Source organism: Astatotilapia calliptera, chromosome 20 (assembly GCF_964374335.1).
Source record: "Astatotilapia calliptera chromosome 20, fAstCal68.1, whole genome shotgun sequence".
In the NCBI taxonomy this organism is placed as follows: Eukaryota; Metazoa; Chordata; class Actinopteri; order Cichliformes; family Cichlidae; genus Astatotilapia; species Astatotilapia calliptera.
Window position 1 is genome coordinate 21,859,723 of NC_137441.1, and position 18,039 is coordinate 21,877,761.

Genomic DNA, 18,039 nt, shown 5'->3' on the forward strand with positions numbered 1-18,039 from the left:
TGTAACAACTTCAGCTCTTTCGGGAAGGCTTTCCACAAGGTTCTTCCAGAAGTGCAGCTGTGAGGTCAGACACTGATGGAAAGACGAGAAGTCAGGAACATGAAATTGTCCAAAATGTCTTGGTATGCTGAAACATCAAGAGTTCCTGTCACTGGAACTAAGGGTCTGAGCCCAACTCCTGAAAAACAACGCCATACCACCAAACTTTACACTTGGCACAGTGCAGTCAGACAATTACAGTTCACCTGCCAACCACCAAACTAGAGTTGGATGTCCCGAGACCGGTCTTGGTCTCGAGACCGGTCTCGAGACCACTTTTACGTGGTCTTGTCTTGGTTTCGACGGACTTTTGTCTTGGTCTCGGTCTTGATGTTTCGGTCTTGTGTTCTCAAATCGACATAGTGTTCGGGAGATTTCAACCATCAGCAGAGCCGGGGGGTGGGGGGTGGGGGGGGCTTACTGGGCTTAAGCCCGGGTCATTTTTTCGGAAGCATGGGGTCTTTTGGAGTGTAATTTGTTAGTTAGATGCCTGACTGACAACTGTATAAAACAAAAACAACACACGAAGCACAGAGCGCACTGTCGTAAATTCCCCCTAATTTTGGTATGATCCGAGCTCAGGCACTAGGCGACTGAGCACAGCACCCATGTGAGCGAGGGGGGAGAAGCTGCTGCCTGCGAGTTTGCTGCAGACAGAGGAGAGCTTAAGTTTGACCAGGTACCAAAGCAAATCATTCGTACTGAACTAATAATGTAAATATGACGGTGTATCACAAAAGATTGATATCAAACTGATCACTTGGTTGCGTTACTTGCTCTTCGAGTGAATCAACAAATGGATAAATAAAAAGCTGAACAGCAATGCTGATTCTTTAGAGAGTCTTTTTTTTCCAACAATACAGTGGGGCAAAAAAGTATTTAGTCAGCCACCGATTGTGCAAGTTCCCCCACCTAAAATGATGACAGAGGTCAGTAATTTGCACCAGAGGTACACTTCAACTGTGAGAGACAGAATGTGAAAAAAAAATCCATGAATTCACATGGTAGGATTTGTAAAGAATTTATTCGTAAATCAGGGTGGAAAATAAGTATTTGGTCAATAACAAAAATACAACTCAATACTTTGTAACATAACCTTTGTTGGCAATAACAGAGGTCAAACGTTTACTATAGGTCTTTACCAGGTTTGCACACACAGTAGCTGGTATTTTGGCCCATTCCTCCATGCAGATCTTCTCGAGAGCAGTGATGTTTTGGGGCTGTCGCCGAGCAACACGGACTTTCAACTCCCGCCACAGATTTTCTATGGGGTTGAGGTTTGGAGACTGGCTAGGCCACTCCAGGACTTTCAAATGCTTCTTACGGAGCCACTCCTTTGTTGCCCGGGCGGTGTGTTTTGGATCATTGTCATGTTGGAAGACCCAGCCTCGTTTCATCTTCAAAGTTCTCACTGATGGAAGGTGGTTTTGGCTCAAAATCTCACGATACATGGCCCCATTCATTCTGTCCTTAACACGGATCAGTCGTCCTGTCCCCTTGGCAGAAAAACAGCCCCATAGCATGATGTTTTCACCCCCATGCTTCACAGTAGGTATGGTGTTCTTGGGATGCAACTCAGTATTCTTCTTCCTCCAAACACGACGAGTTGAGTTTATACCAAAAAGTTCTACTTTGGTTTCATCTGACCACATGACATTCTCCCAATCCTCTGCTGTATCATCCATGTGCTCTCTGGCAAACTTCAGACGGGCCTGGACATGCACTGGCTTCAGCAGCGGAACACGTCTGGCACTGCGGGATTTGATTCCCTGCCGTTGTAGTGTGTTACTGATGGTGACCTTTGTTACTTTGGTCCCAGCTCTCTGCAGGTCATTCACCAGGTCCCCCCGTGTGGTTCTGGGATCTTTGCTCACCGTTCTCATGATCATTTTGACCCCACGGGATGAGATCTTGCGTGGAGCCCCAGATCGAGGGAGATTATCAGTGGTCTTGTATGTCTTCCATTTTCTGATGATTGCTCCCACAGTTGATTTTTTCACACCAAGCTGCTTGCCTATTGTAGATTCACTCTTCCCAGTCTGGTGCAGGTCTACAATACTTTTCCTGGTGTCCTTCGAAAGCTCTTTGGTCTTGGCCATGGCGGAGTTTGGAGTCTGACTGTTTGCGGCTGTGGACAGGTGTCTTTTATACAGATGATGAGTTCAAACAGGTGCCATTCATACAGGTAACGAGTGGGGGACAGAAAAGCTTCTTACAGAAGACGTTACAGGTCTGTGAGAGCCAGAGGTTTTCCTTGTTTGAGGTGACCAAATACTTATTTTCCACCCTGATTTACGAATAAATTCTTTACAAATCCTACCATGTGGATTCATGGATTTTTTTTTCACATTCTGTCTCTCACAGTTGAAGTGTACCTCTGGTGCAAATTACTGACCTCTGTCATCATTTTAAGTGAGGGAACTTGCACAATCGGTGGCTGACTAAATACTTTTTTGCCCCACTGTATCTTTATTATTTTTTTTTACATTTTAATGACTTACAAACAGTCCAACATTCTAAATACTACATGAACATACACTCCTCTCAGACAGCAAAAAGAAAACAAAAAAGTAATCAGATTTATTACTCCGTTAAAGGCCTGAATTTATCATTATCCCAAATCAAATGTTATTGCCTTCAGTCCTCGTCCTGATTTTCTAGAGAGTCTTAGCTTGCATTTCATATTTTCAGTTGTTACCCTCCACGGCTAAACAAACTCTCTAAATCGGTTTCAATTGTGTACTGATGAACACAACAAATGACATAAGGAGCTTCTGAAAAAACTCAGGTAGATGTTATTTTATATATTATGCTTTGGATGTTGTTCAGTATATCTATGCAAAACAAGAGGAATTTCAATACACAGCAGTATATTCACAATTGAAACCAGATATTTACATACACTTTAGGGAGAAAACATAAAAACTTTTTTTTACTGTTAAACATCAATTTAGAGTAAACTTTTGTTTTAGATAAATAAATGTTGAAATATCTTTTGAATTAGTTAAATGTCAGAATAAAAAGAGGGAGCTGTCTATTTTAATCACTTTCATCACATTTAGGAGTACATATACACTAAGTTTATTGTTAATTAATAAGAAAACTCCAGAGGATTCCATTCTGAGCTGAAGAAGCTTCTGATAGGTTAGTAGAGTCCATGTGAGTAAATTGGTGGCACAGCTGTGGATGCATATAAGGCAAAACACAGAGCCTGTTTCTTTGACATGGGAAAATCAAGAGATGTCAACCAAAACACCAGGAAAAGAATTGTGGAGCTCCATAAGTGTGGCTCAAGTTTGAATACAATTTGGTGCTATTTGCAATTAAGAAATACAGATAGTTTCTCTCTTTACTCTTAAAGTTAACAAATATGTTTTTTATATTTATCAATCTAAAAAAATAAACATTTAGTCTGATTTGATGTTACAATTAAAAAATTGTTTGTGTTTTTATCTGAAGAGTATGTAAATATCTGGTTTCAACTGTATATTTGATGATGTTGGTGTTTGGCTTGATTGTCAGCACAAACAGGGAGAGAGAGGAACAGAGAGGGAGAGAGAGAATGACGACAGAACAGAGATGGAACAAGAGCAGGTGAGACACACATGTTAGTCAAATGGTTGTTTGCCAAAACTCATCAGAACATGTATCTAGTACCTAGTGTTTCTTTTTAGATAGCATTTGTTACTTTTCAAATTCTATATTTATTAAGTTATGCAGGCTTGTTTGCACAACAAGGCTAAATAATTATATAAACTTTTCTCAATCTAAATATTGTACTTTGGTAGAATTAAAAAATAAGTGTAGTGCAGGTCTATGATGATTTTTAGTGCTACTATCATCTAGTTCTGATTCTGGTTCTGTCTTGGTTACTGTTGTAGTCCTGTTTTAATTCTGGGTCTGGTTGAATTGGGGTTTAGTCCCTGTGTCTTGATACAGGCCCGACTTTGTTCTGCCTTGCTGCTTAATTAAAAAACTAGTTTAAGGTGTCCTGCATATGTATATAGAAGTGTGTGTATATATATATATATATATATATATATATATATATATATATATATATATATATATATATATATAAAGTCATTCTTTTTTGAACAAAACTCAAAACAGACCATAATAATCTTTCAGTCATTTTTACCCTCACTTAATTTCCTTTCGCTGCTCAGCTCTCACAAAGTGGCTCAGTTATGCTCCAATCACTCCATATTGTGGCCAATCACATGCGAGGATATAGGACAATATCATTATGTGAAAAACAGAGAGGGTGAGAGACGCGACAGTCAAGTGGAGCATCCGTCTGTCCTCTCAGTAAGTGAGTGAGACAGTAGACAGCGGTGAGGAGGGCTGTGCGAAAGCAAAAACACATAAATATGCCTGACACCCGTTGGTCTTGGTCTCGTCTCGACTCGGTCTCGGTCTTGGTCTCGTCTCAACTTGGTCTTGGTCTTGTCTTGGTCTCGATACCCTCTGGTCTTGGTCTTGTCTTGGTCTCGGATTAGGCGGTCTTGACTACAAGTCTACACCAAACCCAGACTCGTCCTTCAGATTGCCAAATGGAGAAGCGTGATTCGTCACTCCGTTCAGCCGGGATGTGTCACATGGCCCTCTTCCTATTGAAAAAACAAAAGTTGTATCCAAGATGGCCGACTTCTAAATGGCCACCATGGTCACCACCCATCTTAAGGAGTTTGCCCCCTCACATATACTAATGTGCCACAAACAGGACTTTAATATCACCAACCATTCCCATGTTATTATGGTGTATTCATATAAATGACCCACCGTGTTAGTTCTTTTTTAATGAAAAGAAAAACTTCACAAATTAAAGTGCAGTGGCAGTTAAACTGCAAGTCTATACATGAAAATGGGTAATGGTCACCAAACCAATCAACCAAACTGTCAGGTATCACAGTATTTTCAATACAAAACCATATCATTCTTTTACATGAGCGTGTATTTTAAACTGTCAAATAAGAGAACAAGTACTGAGCTGAACTGTACGGCAGCTGCTATAAAGATGTTTTTTTAATTTTTTTAAACTTGGCCCTGCCCTACTGTACCTCTAGATTAAAGTTCCTTTGTGTCCATCCTAGAGTTTTACTCTCTGAACTTACTGTTAATTTTGAGGAGCAGTTGATTTTCACAGTTAGTAGAGCTCATCCTTGATCGTTTTGCAGTGAACAGTAGTCCAGCACAGCTAAAGAGACGCTCACAGGCAGCTGAGGCAGGCAAGCCAGTGTTAAGTTTGAGAGAAAGTTTTTTGATGTGTGGAAATGAATTCAGCAGATCCATCTTGTCCGAGACACAGGCAAGGTACCCATCCAGCTCTCCTATACCTTGTGGCCTTTTGGACTTCATTGAAAAGAAGAAGTCTTCTTCATCTGATGAATGTTGCTTGACTTGCTCCACCCCAGCCTCTGCCATCTGGTCAAGGTGTTGTCTCACATAGATCAGACCTATTGAATGACAAATACACAACACATTAAATATTTCTGACATTTAATTTTGGATAAATGAGGCAACAAGAGTTTATTAAAGTGCATGAATTACAAAAACTACAGTTTGTGTAGAAAGGTGCATGTTATTGTACTTTATTTAATTAATAGTTCGTTTAGTTAATTAATTATTGAAATTCATAAGAAACGAACTGATTACGGCATGATATTAAATTATGAAATCAGACCTGCTTCTATGATATCAGGCCTGTCAGTCCAGGTGGTCTTGAACTTCAGAAAAAGGATTGCAGCAGCAATCAGTTCAGGGTCTTCCATCATCCCACCAAAGTGCTTTTTGACCCCATCCTGAATGGCTCTGATGAGTGGGAGACACATTTTAGTGGAGGTCTCCAGTCTGCTGAGTTTAACTTTTAGCTGGAAGATCACAGGAAGGAGCCACCCCATGTGCGTATTCGTCTCTGACTGAAGGAGTCTGACTCAATCAGGAAAGCAATTTCAGCTGGACTCAGCCTGTATGACATAAAGCAACACGATTTTTAGTAAATTACCTTCAGGCATAGATGTGGAATGTAGAGCCAAGTATGGACATGCATTTTAAAAATTCAAAAAAAGGTTTGAAAAACAAATAAGTGAGCTAGCTCCAGCATTGTTTTCCACCTGTGTCATTTATGTCATACTTTAGAAATAAGAAATAATACTCACATTTTCACTTTGAATTCTTCACAGACATTCCTGATAGCATCCTCCCCCTTCTCTTGTATGAGCCGTATGATTCTCTCCAGAGCTATGTATGTTGAGTTCCACCGAGTTTGATTTGGCTGGATGAGCTGGAACTTGCATTCACTTTCTACAATTTCTGCTGCCATGTAGGACCGACCTGACTTATTCTTGATTGTTTGGCATTTCCCAAAGGCTGCTCGTGATAGCTGTTTGTATGCATCATTCATCTCTTCTGCCTTGACAGCATCTGTTGTGACGACTGATTGTCCAAGGTCTCAGAGCTTCCGGTATGATGGTGCCTGTGTTTGGCTTTGCCGCTGCCGTGTGCAGTTTGTCACGTTCTTTCGTCGTGCTGTTTTTCTCTGCTCTGCTGTTTTCTATTTGTATCAATGATGTACTGGCTGCCTTGGTTTATGATCGTTTGACGCTGTTATCCATCCGATCTTCAATGATGGCTCAAGATGTCTCATCCTCCTCCTCCTTTGGCACTTTCCATCCTCCGCCAGTGGATGGATCCTCGGCCAGCATCCTCAGCGTTCCCCGCAGACCACGGAGAAGGAGAGGAAGAAGAGCAGGTATCCAGGTGAAACTTAGGCTTTTCTGGCGGCGGGGTCTGACTGGAAAGCGATGTCGAGCGTGCTTTGTTACCTATGCTCAGAACAGCTCCATGGAGAGGAATTTGTTTCCCACGTTCCTGCTTGGATATGCCCGGCTCTCCGAGACCGTGCTGCCTCAGAAGGGTTCATCCAGACTCTCCTGCTGACTGGCTTTTCATCCCCTCGGTAAAGTGGAATCTATGAGCGTGAAGGCTCAAACCCCGAGTATTTACGTCCTTTAACTCGAGCCTCTGCGAAAAATGATGCTTCCACCCCGCTGAACATGGTGCTTTTTAATGCCCGATCATTGACTAATAAATCGTTTGTTCTCAACAATTTTATATCTTCTAAAAAACTGGACTTCTTATTTCTGACCGAGACCTGGCAGCGGGACTTGGACTATTCGTCTCTCATTGAAATGTGCCCGAACGGCTATTCCGTCATCAGCCAGCCTCGGGGATCTGGTCGTGGAGGAGGTCTCGCGGTGGCATTTCAGGGCCGTTTCAACTGCCGCTCAGTGAAAGTTGGACACTTTCTTTCCTTTGAATTACAGCTTATTAAAGTCGGAAGTAAGGATTCTTTTTATTGTGCTGTGGTGTATCGTCCACCCGGCCCAAATAGCTTGTTTTTATCGGAGTTTATCGACTTCCTGTCCTCTACTATGAGGTTGCCCAGACTGCTTCTAGTTGGGGATTTTAACATACATGTTGATGACTCCGACCTCTTTGCCAGAGGTTTTATCAAAATTATGGATTCTTTTCATTTTACCCAGCATGTGTCAGGCCCCACACATAACAAAGAACACATGCTGGACCTTGTTTTTACTTTGGGTTTGAATATTGATTCTATTTGTTCTGAGGACATTTTTATCTCTGATCATCACTGTATTCTTTTTAACATGTCTTTTCATGAGCCTTTGTCTCCTGTTCACCGGACAATTATCTCGCGCATCATAAATTCCTCCACAGCGGAGAATTTCTCGGATGCTTTTAATTTAACACTATCTCCCGCAAAATGGCGTTGATTTCTTAACAGATCTATTTAATAACCATTGTTTTTCGATTTTAGATGAAATCTGTCCGGTTAAAATGAGACCCGTTTCTGTTTCCAAGTCCTTACCCAGGCTAAATGACAACATCCGCTCCATAAAACGTGATTGTCGTAAAGCTGAGCGCTTATGGAGGAAAACTCATTTAAATGTTCATCTCCTTTATTTAAAGGATCTTTTAGCCTCGTTTAACAATGCAATTAGAGATGCGAGGGCTGCTTATTTTTCTCATCTGGTTGCAAAGAGCAGAGGTAATCCTAAGGTATTATTTGACACTATTACTGATATTATTACTCCTGCTCCACCTGCTGCCATTATTTCTTCTAATGAAGACTGCGAAACATTTCTTTCTTTCTTTCTAGAAAAAATTAGTAATGTAAGGAAAAAATTGTTCCCATCAGCATCTGCATTGTCAGTTCCTACGCCAGCTCGGCCTGTCGTTTTAGAAAGCTTTTTACCCGTCTCACTATCAGAGCTGGAAAAAATAGTTAATGCAACAAAAGCATCCTCCTTTTCACTCGACATTTTACCCGCATCGTTATTCAAAAATGTCTTCCACTCTATTGGTCCCTGTGTGCTCACCATAGATAACTCCTCACTGGGATCTGGTAAAGTCCCTGCTTATTTTAAAACTGCTGTTATACACCCCCTGTTAAAAAAGCCTATGCTGGACCCATCTCTCACTAGCAATTACAGACCAATCTCAAAAATACCATTAATTGCTAAGATATTAGAGAAGGTTGTGGCTAAGCAGCTTACAGCAGTTTTAGACAAACATAATATCTTTGACAAAAATTTCAGTCTGGCTTTCGTAGAGTTCATTCTACTGAAACAGCCCTTCTTAGAGTTTCCAATGACATTCTGATGCAAAACGATGCAGGAAAGTGTTCTGTACTCCTAATGTTGGACCTCACGTCAGCCTTTGACACTGTTGACCATTACATTTTGCTTGAAAGGCTGAAATAGTGGGTTGGTGTATCTGGGTCTGCCTTAGAGTGCTTCTCCTCGTATCTCTATGAACAATACTTTTCTGTGGCAGTTTCTAAGTACAGGTCATCTTCCACGTCCCTGTCCTATGGTGTGCCACAAGGTTCTGTGCTGGGGCCCTTATTGTTTTTAATATATCTACTTCCTCTCCAGCATATTTTGAGCCCCTTTGAGGACATTCGCTACCACTGCTACGCAGACGACATCCAGCTATATATATATCTTTTAAACCTGAAGATGTTTCTAAGCTGCAGATTCTAAATGTGTGCTTAGAAACCATCAAAAGTTAGATGGCTGACAACTTCCTCCAACTTAATGAAGAAAAGACTGAAGTCCTTGTATGTGCTCCAGACAGACATGTACCTAACATAATGAATGCTCTTGGTCCTCTTTCAACATTTGTGAAATCCTCTATCATGAACCCTGGAGATAACGTTTGATTCTGCTCTTACCCTCGATGTCCACGTCAAATCTCTGGTTCAGTCATGCTTCTATCATTTAAGAAACATTTCTAAATTGACCCCTATAGTATCTCATACTGAACTGGAGATTGTTATTCATGCATTCATTTCATCACGATTGGACTACTGTAATTCACTGTTTACATGTCTAAACAAAAGTTCCCTGGAGCGTCTGCAGATTGTCCAAAATGCTGCAGCAAGGCTTCTGACAAAAACATCGAAATACTCTCATGTAACACCGTTGCTTATACAGCTGAACTGGCTCCCCGTTGAATTCAGAGTCCATTTTATGATTCTGGTTCTGACATTTAAAGCTCTTCAAGAACAAGCACCAGCGTACATCATTGAACTTTTACAGCCCTATGCCCCTAGTAGGTCCCTGAGGTCTTGTGACCAGGGCCTACTTGTTATTCAGTATACAAGACTGAAAACCAAGGGTGATAGAGCTTTTGCTACTGTGGCCGCCAGACTGTGGAATTCTCTTCCTCAGAACTTGAGATCTGCAGACTCAGTGATTACTTTTGAAAAACAGCTAAAAACACATCTTTTTAAAATTGCATTTTGTTAACTTTTGACTGTTTTTGTTTTATACCTTGTAAAGCACTTTGTGATCTTTTATCTAGAAATGTGCTATATAAATAAAATTTTACTTACCTACTTACTAAATTTAAAAGGTGGCATGTATACCTTTGATGTGGTGGAAGCTGGTACTCAAGACCGCCATCTTGCTCCAGGATGGTGAATGTGTCCAGGTAGTCTGCTTTGGTCTCTTCAGAAGAGTCTTGATCTGACTCTGACTCCGCTTCCTCAGGCTGACTTTGTTCACCAAACACACTGAATACTTTAATAAAGTTCGAGCCACTGTCTGTTCTCGTTCTTACTACTTTCCCCCTTATTCTGTATTAACAATGAATGCCATCAAGGGCACCAGCTAGGACATCAAAGGTGTGGGACCCTTTCAACCTCTGGCAAGGAAGGCAGCAGATCTCCTCTCCAAGGTTTCCTCATCTATCCAATGAGCGGTGACTCCTATGAAACTTTGCTGGTGTGCTGTCCAACAATCTGTAGTGGTGGCAACATGGCTTACTTTACTGAGGTGCAACATCAAAGTTTTTTTCATCTGATTGGCAGCTCCCTCTATTGTGGTCCTGAGAGTGGGTCTGGAAATGACTTTGCATTGAGGATTCAGTGCCAACAAAAGTTCTTTAAAAGAAGGTTGTTCAACCACAGTAAATGGATGAAGACCTTCACAAATGAAATTAATCATGAGCTTGTCAACCTTTGCCTGTGATACTCGTCTGTTTGCACCCAATGCCATCACATCACTGATTTTTGCGTGCTTTCTTGGGGGTTCTGGTTGCTCCAGGGCTCGCTTCCGCGTCGCTATAAAGTCACTGAAGGCCTTCAGCTTGGATGGATGTTTTCTCTGTTAACAAATTTTTAAACAATCAGCATATAAATCAATTTTGTTTTCATTAAACACACCAAATTTTACATAAAATATTTTCCCCGATAAGTCCCTAATACATAGCTACCGCTGGTAAATTATACCATTATACCTCGTATTTTTTTTATTTTATTTGACAGTAACAGAGGTTGCAAGTGTTAATTAACAAGTAACAAAAGTCAGCTGTCTTTGACTAATCTAAGGCAAGTGAGCGCTCTGTTATTGTTTTGCCTGCAGTGTGAACAGTGAACATATGTGGGTTAAGTAAGAAAGTAGCCACTTCTGTCTTTAATTTAACTATTTTTTAAAATAAGTTATTATTATTAACAAACAGGAAAAACGTAAGTAAACACGTTTTCTTTTGGCAATTTACCAACCCAGTAAAAAAAAAGTAAGTTGGACAACAACGTGCCCGATCACAGTAAGTTGCTAGTACCAACCAACGTTAGCTGTGTTCTTCACAGATGTCTCGACTTAATGTGATTAATTTGAGCATAGCCTTTTTCCTACCATAACGGTACAAGTTTTATTTAACTTACCTCTACATGCTTGCGCAGGTTTGATGTGGAATTTTTAAAAGCTGCTAACTCGGTCTCTCTGGGCAAACACAGCTTACACTGCATAATAAAGCTGTTGCCTTTCTTGGACTTGAAGCCGAAATGGTCCCTTAAATACGGCCAGGGGTTCACATCGGTTTCTTCGAGTTCAGGGTCAGCAGAATTCGATGGGGTTTCTTTTATCACTGGATCCCTAACACCGATGTCAGACTCCATCTTTATTAGGCACTAGGCATGTGCCTTTATTTCCAATGACTTCTAACTGTACACAACCCATGATGGTGCCAGACATGACTGCAAATCCCACATCTGACAGTCTCATATTTGGCAGCATCACAGGTATGTGTTTATCACTATAGATAATATATACATAGACAGTGGGGATTTTTAAGTGCTGGATGGTGAGCCACATTCAGTCTCATGTCTTTTCCTTACACTTAGCCATTAGCTTGCAGTTTATACCAAGAGTAGAATTAACAACCCTTTTTTTCTGAAACTTCTTTATGCCAGCTCCTTGAACTGTTTGCTTGTATAACTTCATCAATTTAAACTCTTCATGTTTAGAAACACCTTCATAAAATCTGATCATCACCATATCAGTCATTTTGCTAAAAGGCAAGAGTACAGAGGGTAAAAAAGCTTTTTTGTAATTTCTTTGAGTAGTACTTCTCCAGGCTTTTTGAAGGACATTCAAAGCTCTTCTTTGGATGTTGTCTACTTTTTGATCCATTCTCTGTCAGGATGATCCCACAATGCTTCAATAATGTTCACACCCGGCTCTGTAGAGCCGATAGTGTTCTATTGTGTGTTTTTTCTCTCCAGGTAGTCTTTATTCAGTTGCCAGTATTTTTGAGTTAACTGTCATCTGGAAAAATTGAATGATGGATCAAAATCTGACGGTGCTTTTCTTTGTACATAATTCCATCAATGTTGACACCATTGGCTGAAATGCCAACACAAACCATCACAGAGGTGAGATGACCCACTACAGCTCACCTTTCTTTCAGCGAGTCTGTGTAACCCTTCTGCAGCATTGGAAATGAGTTGTGGCTTTTTTCCAATCAACAACACTGGTAATATCTGAGTATAGTGTGCTTTACAAAAACCTTCATTCAGTTCAATTCAGTAAATCACAACAACAGTCGCCTCAAGGAGCTTTATATTGTAAGGCAGACCCTATAATAATATTTTACTTGTTTCCCTGAGACATCATTCTGGATTTTGGTTATTCCTTGACCTATTTTGTTGTACTGAGCAGCATCTCCATAATAACTGACTCACACCACTGACAGTCCTGACCACGCATGCCATGATTGGTTAAAGTTCTCTTTAATTTAAAATAAGCATTTTTCTAATTGGCATTTGTGTGCATCTCCCGTTTGTGATGGCTGGTTTGTGAAAACTACACGTGCTGTATCTGTCCTTTTGTGCTTCTTTTTATTAATAAGATGGAAAGCATTTCTCATGACATCAGTGGCAGTGTAACATATATTAGCTAAATAAAAAATGAGCGCTGTGTATAGCAGAAAGCTGTTTCACAACTGAATACCCAGTATTCAGGTAGCGTGGTGAAACTAAACTTTTACATGATAACTTTGTCTTGCTTGATGCAGACACAAAGATATTTACATAGCTGTTCTATGCAAATGCATGCACACATACATACAAGTATGGACACGCACTCACCTCATTTCCCTTTCCTTCTCACTTGACCTAAAGGTCAGCTAAAGGCCAACTAATTGAGCCGAGGAAGAATGCATCATTAATTATGAATACAGTGTCAACATATAGAGCTAGAAGATGAGGACAGCAGAGGAGAAAGTGTGGAGTAGAGCGACACTATATGTTGGGTTGCCTTCTTTCTCTCTTCCCACCTGCTAAATGTCATTGCTTTCCTTGTCATACCTCAGGTCACGGTGTGCTCGCCTCCTGCTGCGTCTACACACACAGACACACACAGACACACACTCATTGCACAGACAGGCTTCTCATTGCTGGCAACAGTATGAATGTGATTCTAAGATACACTGAAATATGAATGCAGTGCTCTTATGTTGAGATCTGATTGGATTAGTTGTTCTAACTCTCTATACTTTGAACTCAGCCCTGACACACGTTTGTGTCAGGAGCACTAAGCAATTACGATTCAGCAGATGTTACATTTGCACATTTAAATCTTTATTGATTAAATGTTTATCAGATTTTGGATCCATTTGCATCTAATTCCCACTTTTGGTAACAGAACCCTGTAACTCAATCAGCAGCAGTAATTGTCCTATTTGCATGTACTGCAGTCCTGCTGCTGGTTGTTGGTGGCGTTGCATTGCAAGTGAGCTGCTGGAAGGCAGATAAATGCAGGATGAGCTGACTGGGATAAATACAGAGTAGAATAAATGGGGCTGAAGGATTTGAAGGACAATAATTGCAATTTGTTTCACCAATACTGTGATTATATTTTATAAATTAACACTGAAGAACACTTGTGACAAACTAAATAGACTTTCTATAGAAAAATTGTACACGTTTACTTCACATTTATTAAGGAAGAACCTAAGACTGTGACTGGTGTTCAAAAGATTACAATTTTAGGTACTGTGGGAAAAAGCGAAGGAAATGAGCTTCCACTGAAGGGTGCTGGAGCTCTAGAGGGGGTGAGGGGCTCGCTCATATGGGATGGACTCAGAGTAGAGCTTTTACCACTTCTCATCAAAAAGGAGCCAGTTGGGGTGGTTTGGGCATTTGACCAGGATGCTTCCCAGACACCTCCTGTGTAAGGTGTTTTTTTGCTTCCACCTGGGAAGAGATAATGGATTATGTCTCTCCAACGCCTTAGTGTCCTCCTTGAGAGCTAGATTAATAAGCCCCCAGAACTCATACAAATGATTTAGCATTTCTCTAAACCAAACTGTGGTTGCTGGATGATCAGACATGCTGTCATAGCCCAAAATAGTGTTTAAGTCACTCTTTTACTCTCTCTGTTTTGGTGCTTTCATGTGCTTTTATTTTTGCTTCTAAGCATTATAAGTGGTCTGTTTGTTTAATAATATATATGGTTATGTCTTTGTTTTATTATTCATAGACTTCTCGCTCTTTTCTATGCATAGATGCTTTTGTGCCTTTGGTTTTCTTATAGTATTCATGAATGCCTTCAAACTGTCAGGAATTGCAGGGAATATGTCTGCGTGGCTGAATTGGGCACATTTATATGATTGACCCAAGTACTGTTGTTAATTATTGTGCATTTTCTATTAAAAACAGGCAAAACAAAACAAAAATTGATTGTTTTTAGTTTAGTCAGATTGGAGTAGGAAAATTTCCATGATCACTTGACCATGATGGGATCGAGAATAAAAAATAAACTCTTTCATTTTACTTCTTACTTTAATAATAACAGAAAGATTAAAACCTTTCACCAGAGGCACGCTTTAGCCAGGTCTTACCAACTTTACATGGGTAGCATATAATTACTATACTACCATTACTCCAGCTGTTTGTTAATAGTTGTTATTCTCTATTTTGTCTATTTGTACATACTGTATGCTGTTTACACCAGCACAAACAGGGCTTTAAATACATTCTGCCATGCAGTACTTTGATAATTTTCCCTCTCACATTGGTCTCACTGAATTATATTGTAATTATAAGCTTGTCATCATATTAGCTTTTAATTTATACCACCAAGTGCATGTCTAATCCTGCACTGTCTTTTCTTCCAGGTTGGGCCTCTCCAAAGCTACCAGGAAGCTTCTCAGCACACACTTTGTGTCTGATGACAAGTCTCAGCGCTCGACACCAGGATTTGGAATTTTTGTTTAACCAAAAGAAAACATTCTTTCTTGAAATGTGACAAAGTCTTGTTTAAAGACTCTGGTTCATGAGCAAGGATTTTTTCTTCGCTGTGAGCTCTGTCACAAAGGTGCAAACAGAACTACAGAGCTACAGCTGAGGGGCACTGGTAGCCCTGAATAATTGCCCCTCGACTGAAGGCGCCAAAAAGGCTTTTTCTTGGATTGTCAGCATATTATTAAAGGTCACTATCCTTTCACCCCTCTTCCCCCTTGAGCCCCGTCTCGCTGCTTCATTTTTTCCCTCTCTTTTTTAAATTTCTCAGCCCTTGACTTTCAGATTATTGTGGGATTAAATATTTGGCCCTCAGAAACCCCTGTTCAAATGTCATTTCCCACCCAGGAGTATACTGAGACTGAAACTTTAACCAAAATAACACCCAGGAGGAAGCAGTGAAGGAGAAAAGAGGGCTGGAAGAGGAAGGAATAAAGGAGACTGAAGGGCAGATGGCTTCACTGCTCGAAAACACCAACAGCTGGATGAATAAAACATTTGAGTAGAGAGCGAGTCGTGACATCTGGCTGAGGAGTGAGTGACTCGCGTTGCTGCTTTCCTCCTTTCTCCTTGTTCACTTCACTCTTTTCACTGACCTACATCCTTGTCTTCTTCACCCCCTCCCATCCATCTTTCTTTTCTCTCATGTCATCCTCGCTCTCTCTGTGGACACAGGAGTTTAGGTGGTCACTCAGACAGACAGAAACAAGCTTGTGACTCTGCTTGTTTCTACTTCTTGCGTTCCACCTTTGCGTGCCCTCTCCTGCTTGCCCTCCTTGTCTCTCTCTCTACCTCCTCTACGGTGTGGTGTGTGTGTGTGATGGTGCGTCCCCTCCGCTCGGCCCTGGAGACATGCCTGTGCAGGAGATGGCGGTGAGTCCTGTCAAGTCTCTGTACTGGGAGCAGTTCCCTTCCATGTCGCAGTGCCGCGTCTACTGCACGCCTGTTTACCACGAAGGCCTGGTCTATGTGCTCGGGGGCTGCAGTGAGACCGGCATGCCTCTGGACAGCGTTGAAGTCCTGGATGTAGAGAGCCAGACGTGGAGCCAACTGCCTCCACTGCCTACTGCGCGGGCGGGGGCCTCAGCTGTGGTGCTAGGGGGCCAGGTTATGGTGCTTGGGGGAATGAATCAGCAGCAGACCCCTCTGGCCTCTGTGGAAATGTACCACCCCGATGAGGGCAAATGGGAGACAAAGGCGAGTCTGGGTCAGCCATCCATGGGAGTCACCACAGTGGAGAAAGGTAAGAAAGCGTAATCCACCTGCGCTGCTCTGCTTTGTGATATTGTTGTCACAGTTTTCTCACTTTGAAACTTAAATCTGCTGATCTCAAAGAGCAGTGTCCAATCATGGCTTAGTGTTTGTAACCAGTTTAGTTAAAGATGTACTTGTTATTGGTTTACTGCAGCTTTGATGAGGTTACAGGTAAATATTTGTAGGATGGGCAATCCTTTTAATTTTACATTTTCAAGTTTTACCTCTTTCCATATACTACTTCCATTCATCCAATGACTGGATTGTTTCATGTGTATGATCACTGATGTGCCATCTAGTAAGGATGTCCCAGAAAGCATAAAGGTGACAGGCAGCCAGTCTGTTAATTTCAATGTATTTTTCTCTTTTTTTGCCACATGTTAGCTATATTAGCTTTCCTGTTTGCTAGCAGGAAAGAGGTGTTCTATGTATGTTGGTCAGTGTTTTTGATTTATCCACCAAATGGGGTTTAGTGAGCTGATACACATGAAAAGCTTAAAGATGACACATTGCATGTGGGTTTGGGTGGCTGTATCTCAGGTTTTAGGTCATCTACTAATCAGAAGGTTGGTGGTTTGATTCCTTGTTACTTTCGTCTGCATGGTGGTGTACTTTTGGGCAAAGTACTGAACCACAAGTTGCCCTCTGATGCATCTATCAGATGGTGAATTTTGAAAAGCATTTAGGTTTAGAAACAAGTGCTTGTGTGATGAGGCATGTTTTGTAAAGCACCATATAAAAACCAGTCCACTTCTCCTTGGCTCTTCTCTCTTGTGTTATTATGTGTGATGTAATACTTCCTGGGGCGCTTGATTTATTGGCTTTTAGTTAGATTTATTGCCATCAACAAAATAACTACTCTTTCACTTCACTTGTTGCTGGTCAATTCCGTTTCCCACGCACATTGCCTTTGTGTGAGGAGCTGCACTCACAGTGAGAGCAGGGAGAGGAGAAACTAGCATGAGCAGAAATAACAGCAGCACAGCACACAGTAAAGACTCCCACACTTAGCTGAAATGAGAAAAATGCAACAAAAGGCAAGTGATGACATTAATTTTTATTTTTCATTTACTCTCATTGTTTTTTACAATGCTGATCTGCTGATACAATGCTTTGTATCAGCAGATACACAAAGCCAAGTTAGTCAGCATTTCACCAGAGCTGAAAAAAGCTAGATCATAGAGATAGCGTGTCCAGTCTTTGTTTGACAGGTTTACCTTATTGCAGAGCATTCCTCTGCTTGTGTTTGATTTTGCATGCCCTCCCTCAGTGACTCCAAAAAATCTTTACATAGGCTCATTAAAAACTGATGAAGAAGAGTATGCAGCTGCTTTGACGTATTTGTAAGGCTTTAAAACAGTCACAGCAGAAACAAACTCAATTCTCCGAGGTGTCGAAGTTAACTAATTAGCATCACATTTTGGTAGAAGCTTTTCAGATGCTAAAGTGTCTCCTGAGTGGGAGGTTTTTCTCTTGTGATTAAAGCTGAGTGGTGCTCAGATCGATTGCTGCTCGCACAAGTCGTGATGTTGGTGCTTAGCTTTGGTTTAGGTTCTGTAAATACTGCACGTGGCCAGGCCCAAAGTTCTGATTATGTAAATGGTCAGTAGATTAGTTGTGGGTGTCTGCGC

General features: G+C 41.0%; 1 protein-coding gene across 1 annotated transcript in view; it reads left to right on the top strand.

Annotated features, from left to right (window-relative positions):
- The window catches only part of klhdc8b (kelch domain containing 8B), a 264,416-nt gene that overhangs the window by 42,857 nt on the left and 203,520 nt on the right, over positions 1 to 18,039 (top strand). Inside the window, exon 2 of the mRNA XM_026154336.2 lies at positions 15,031 to 16,397. Coding sequence (XP_026010121.1) covers positions 16,007 to 16,397 — 391 coding nt within the window. The 5' untranslated portion in view covers positions 15,031 to 16,006. The remainder of the gene's footprint in view (positions 1 to 15,030; positions 16,398 to 18,039) is intronic.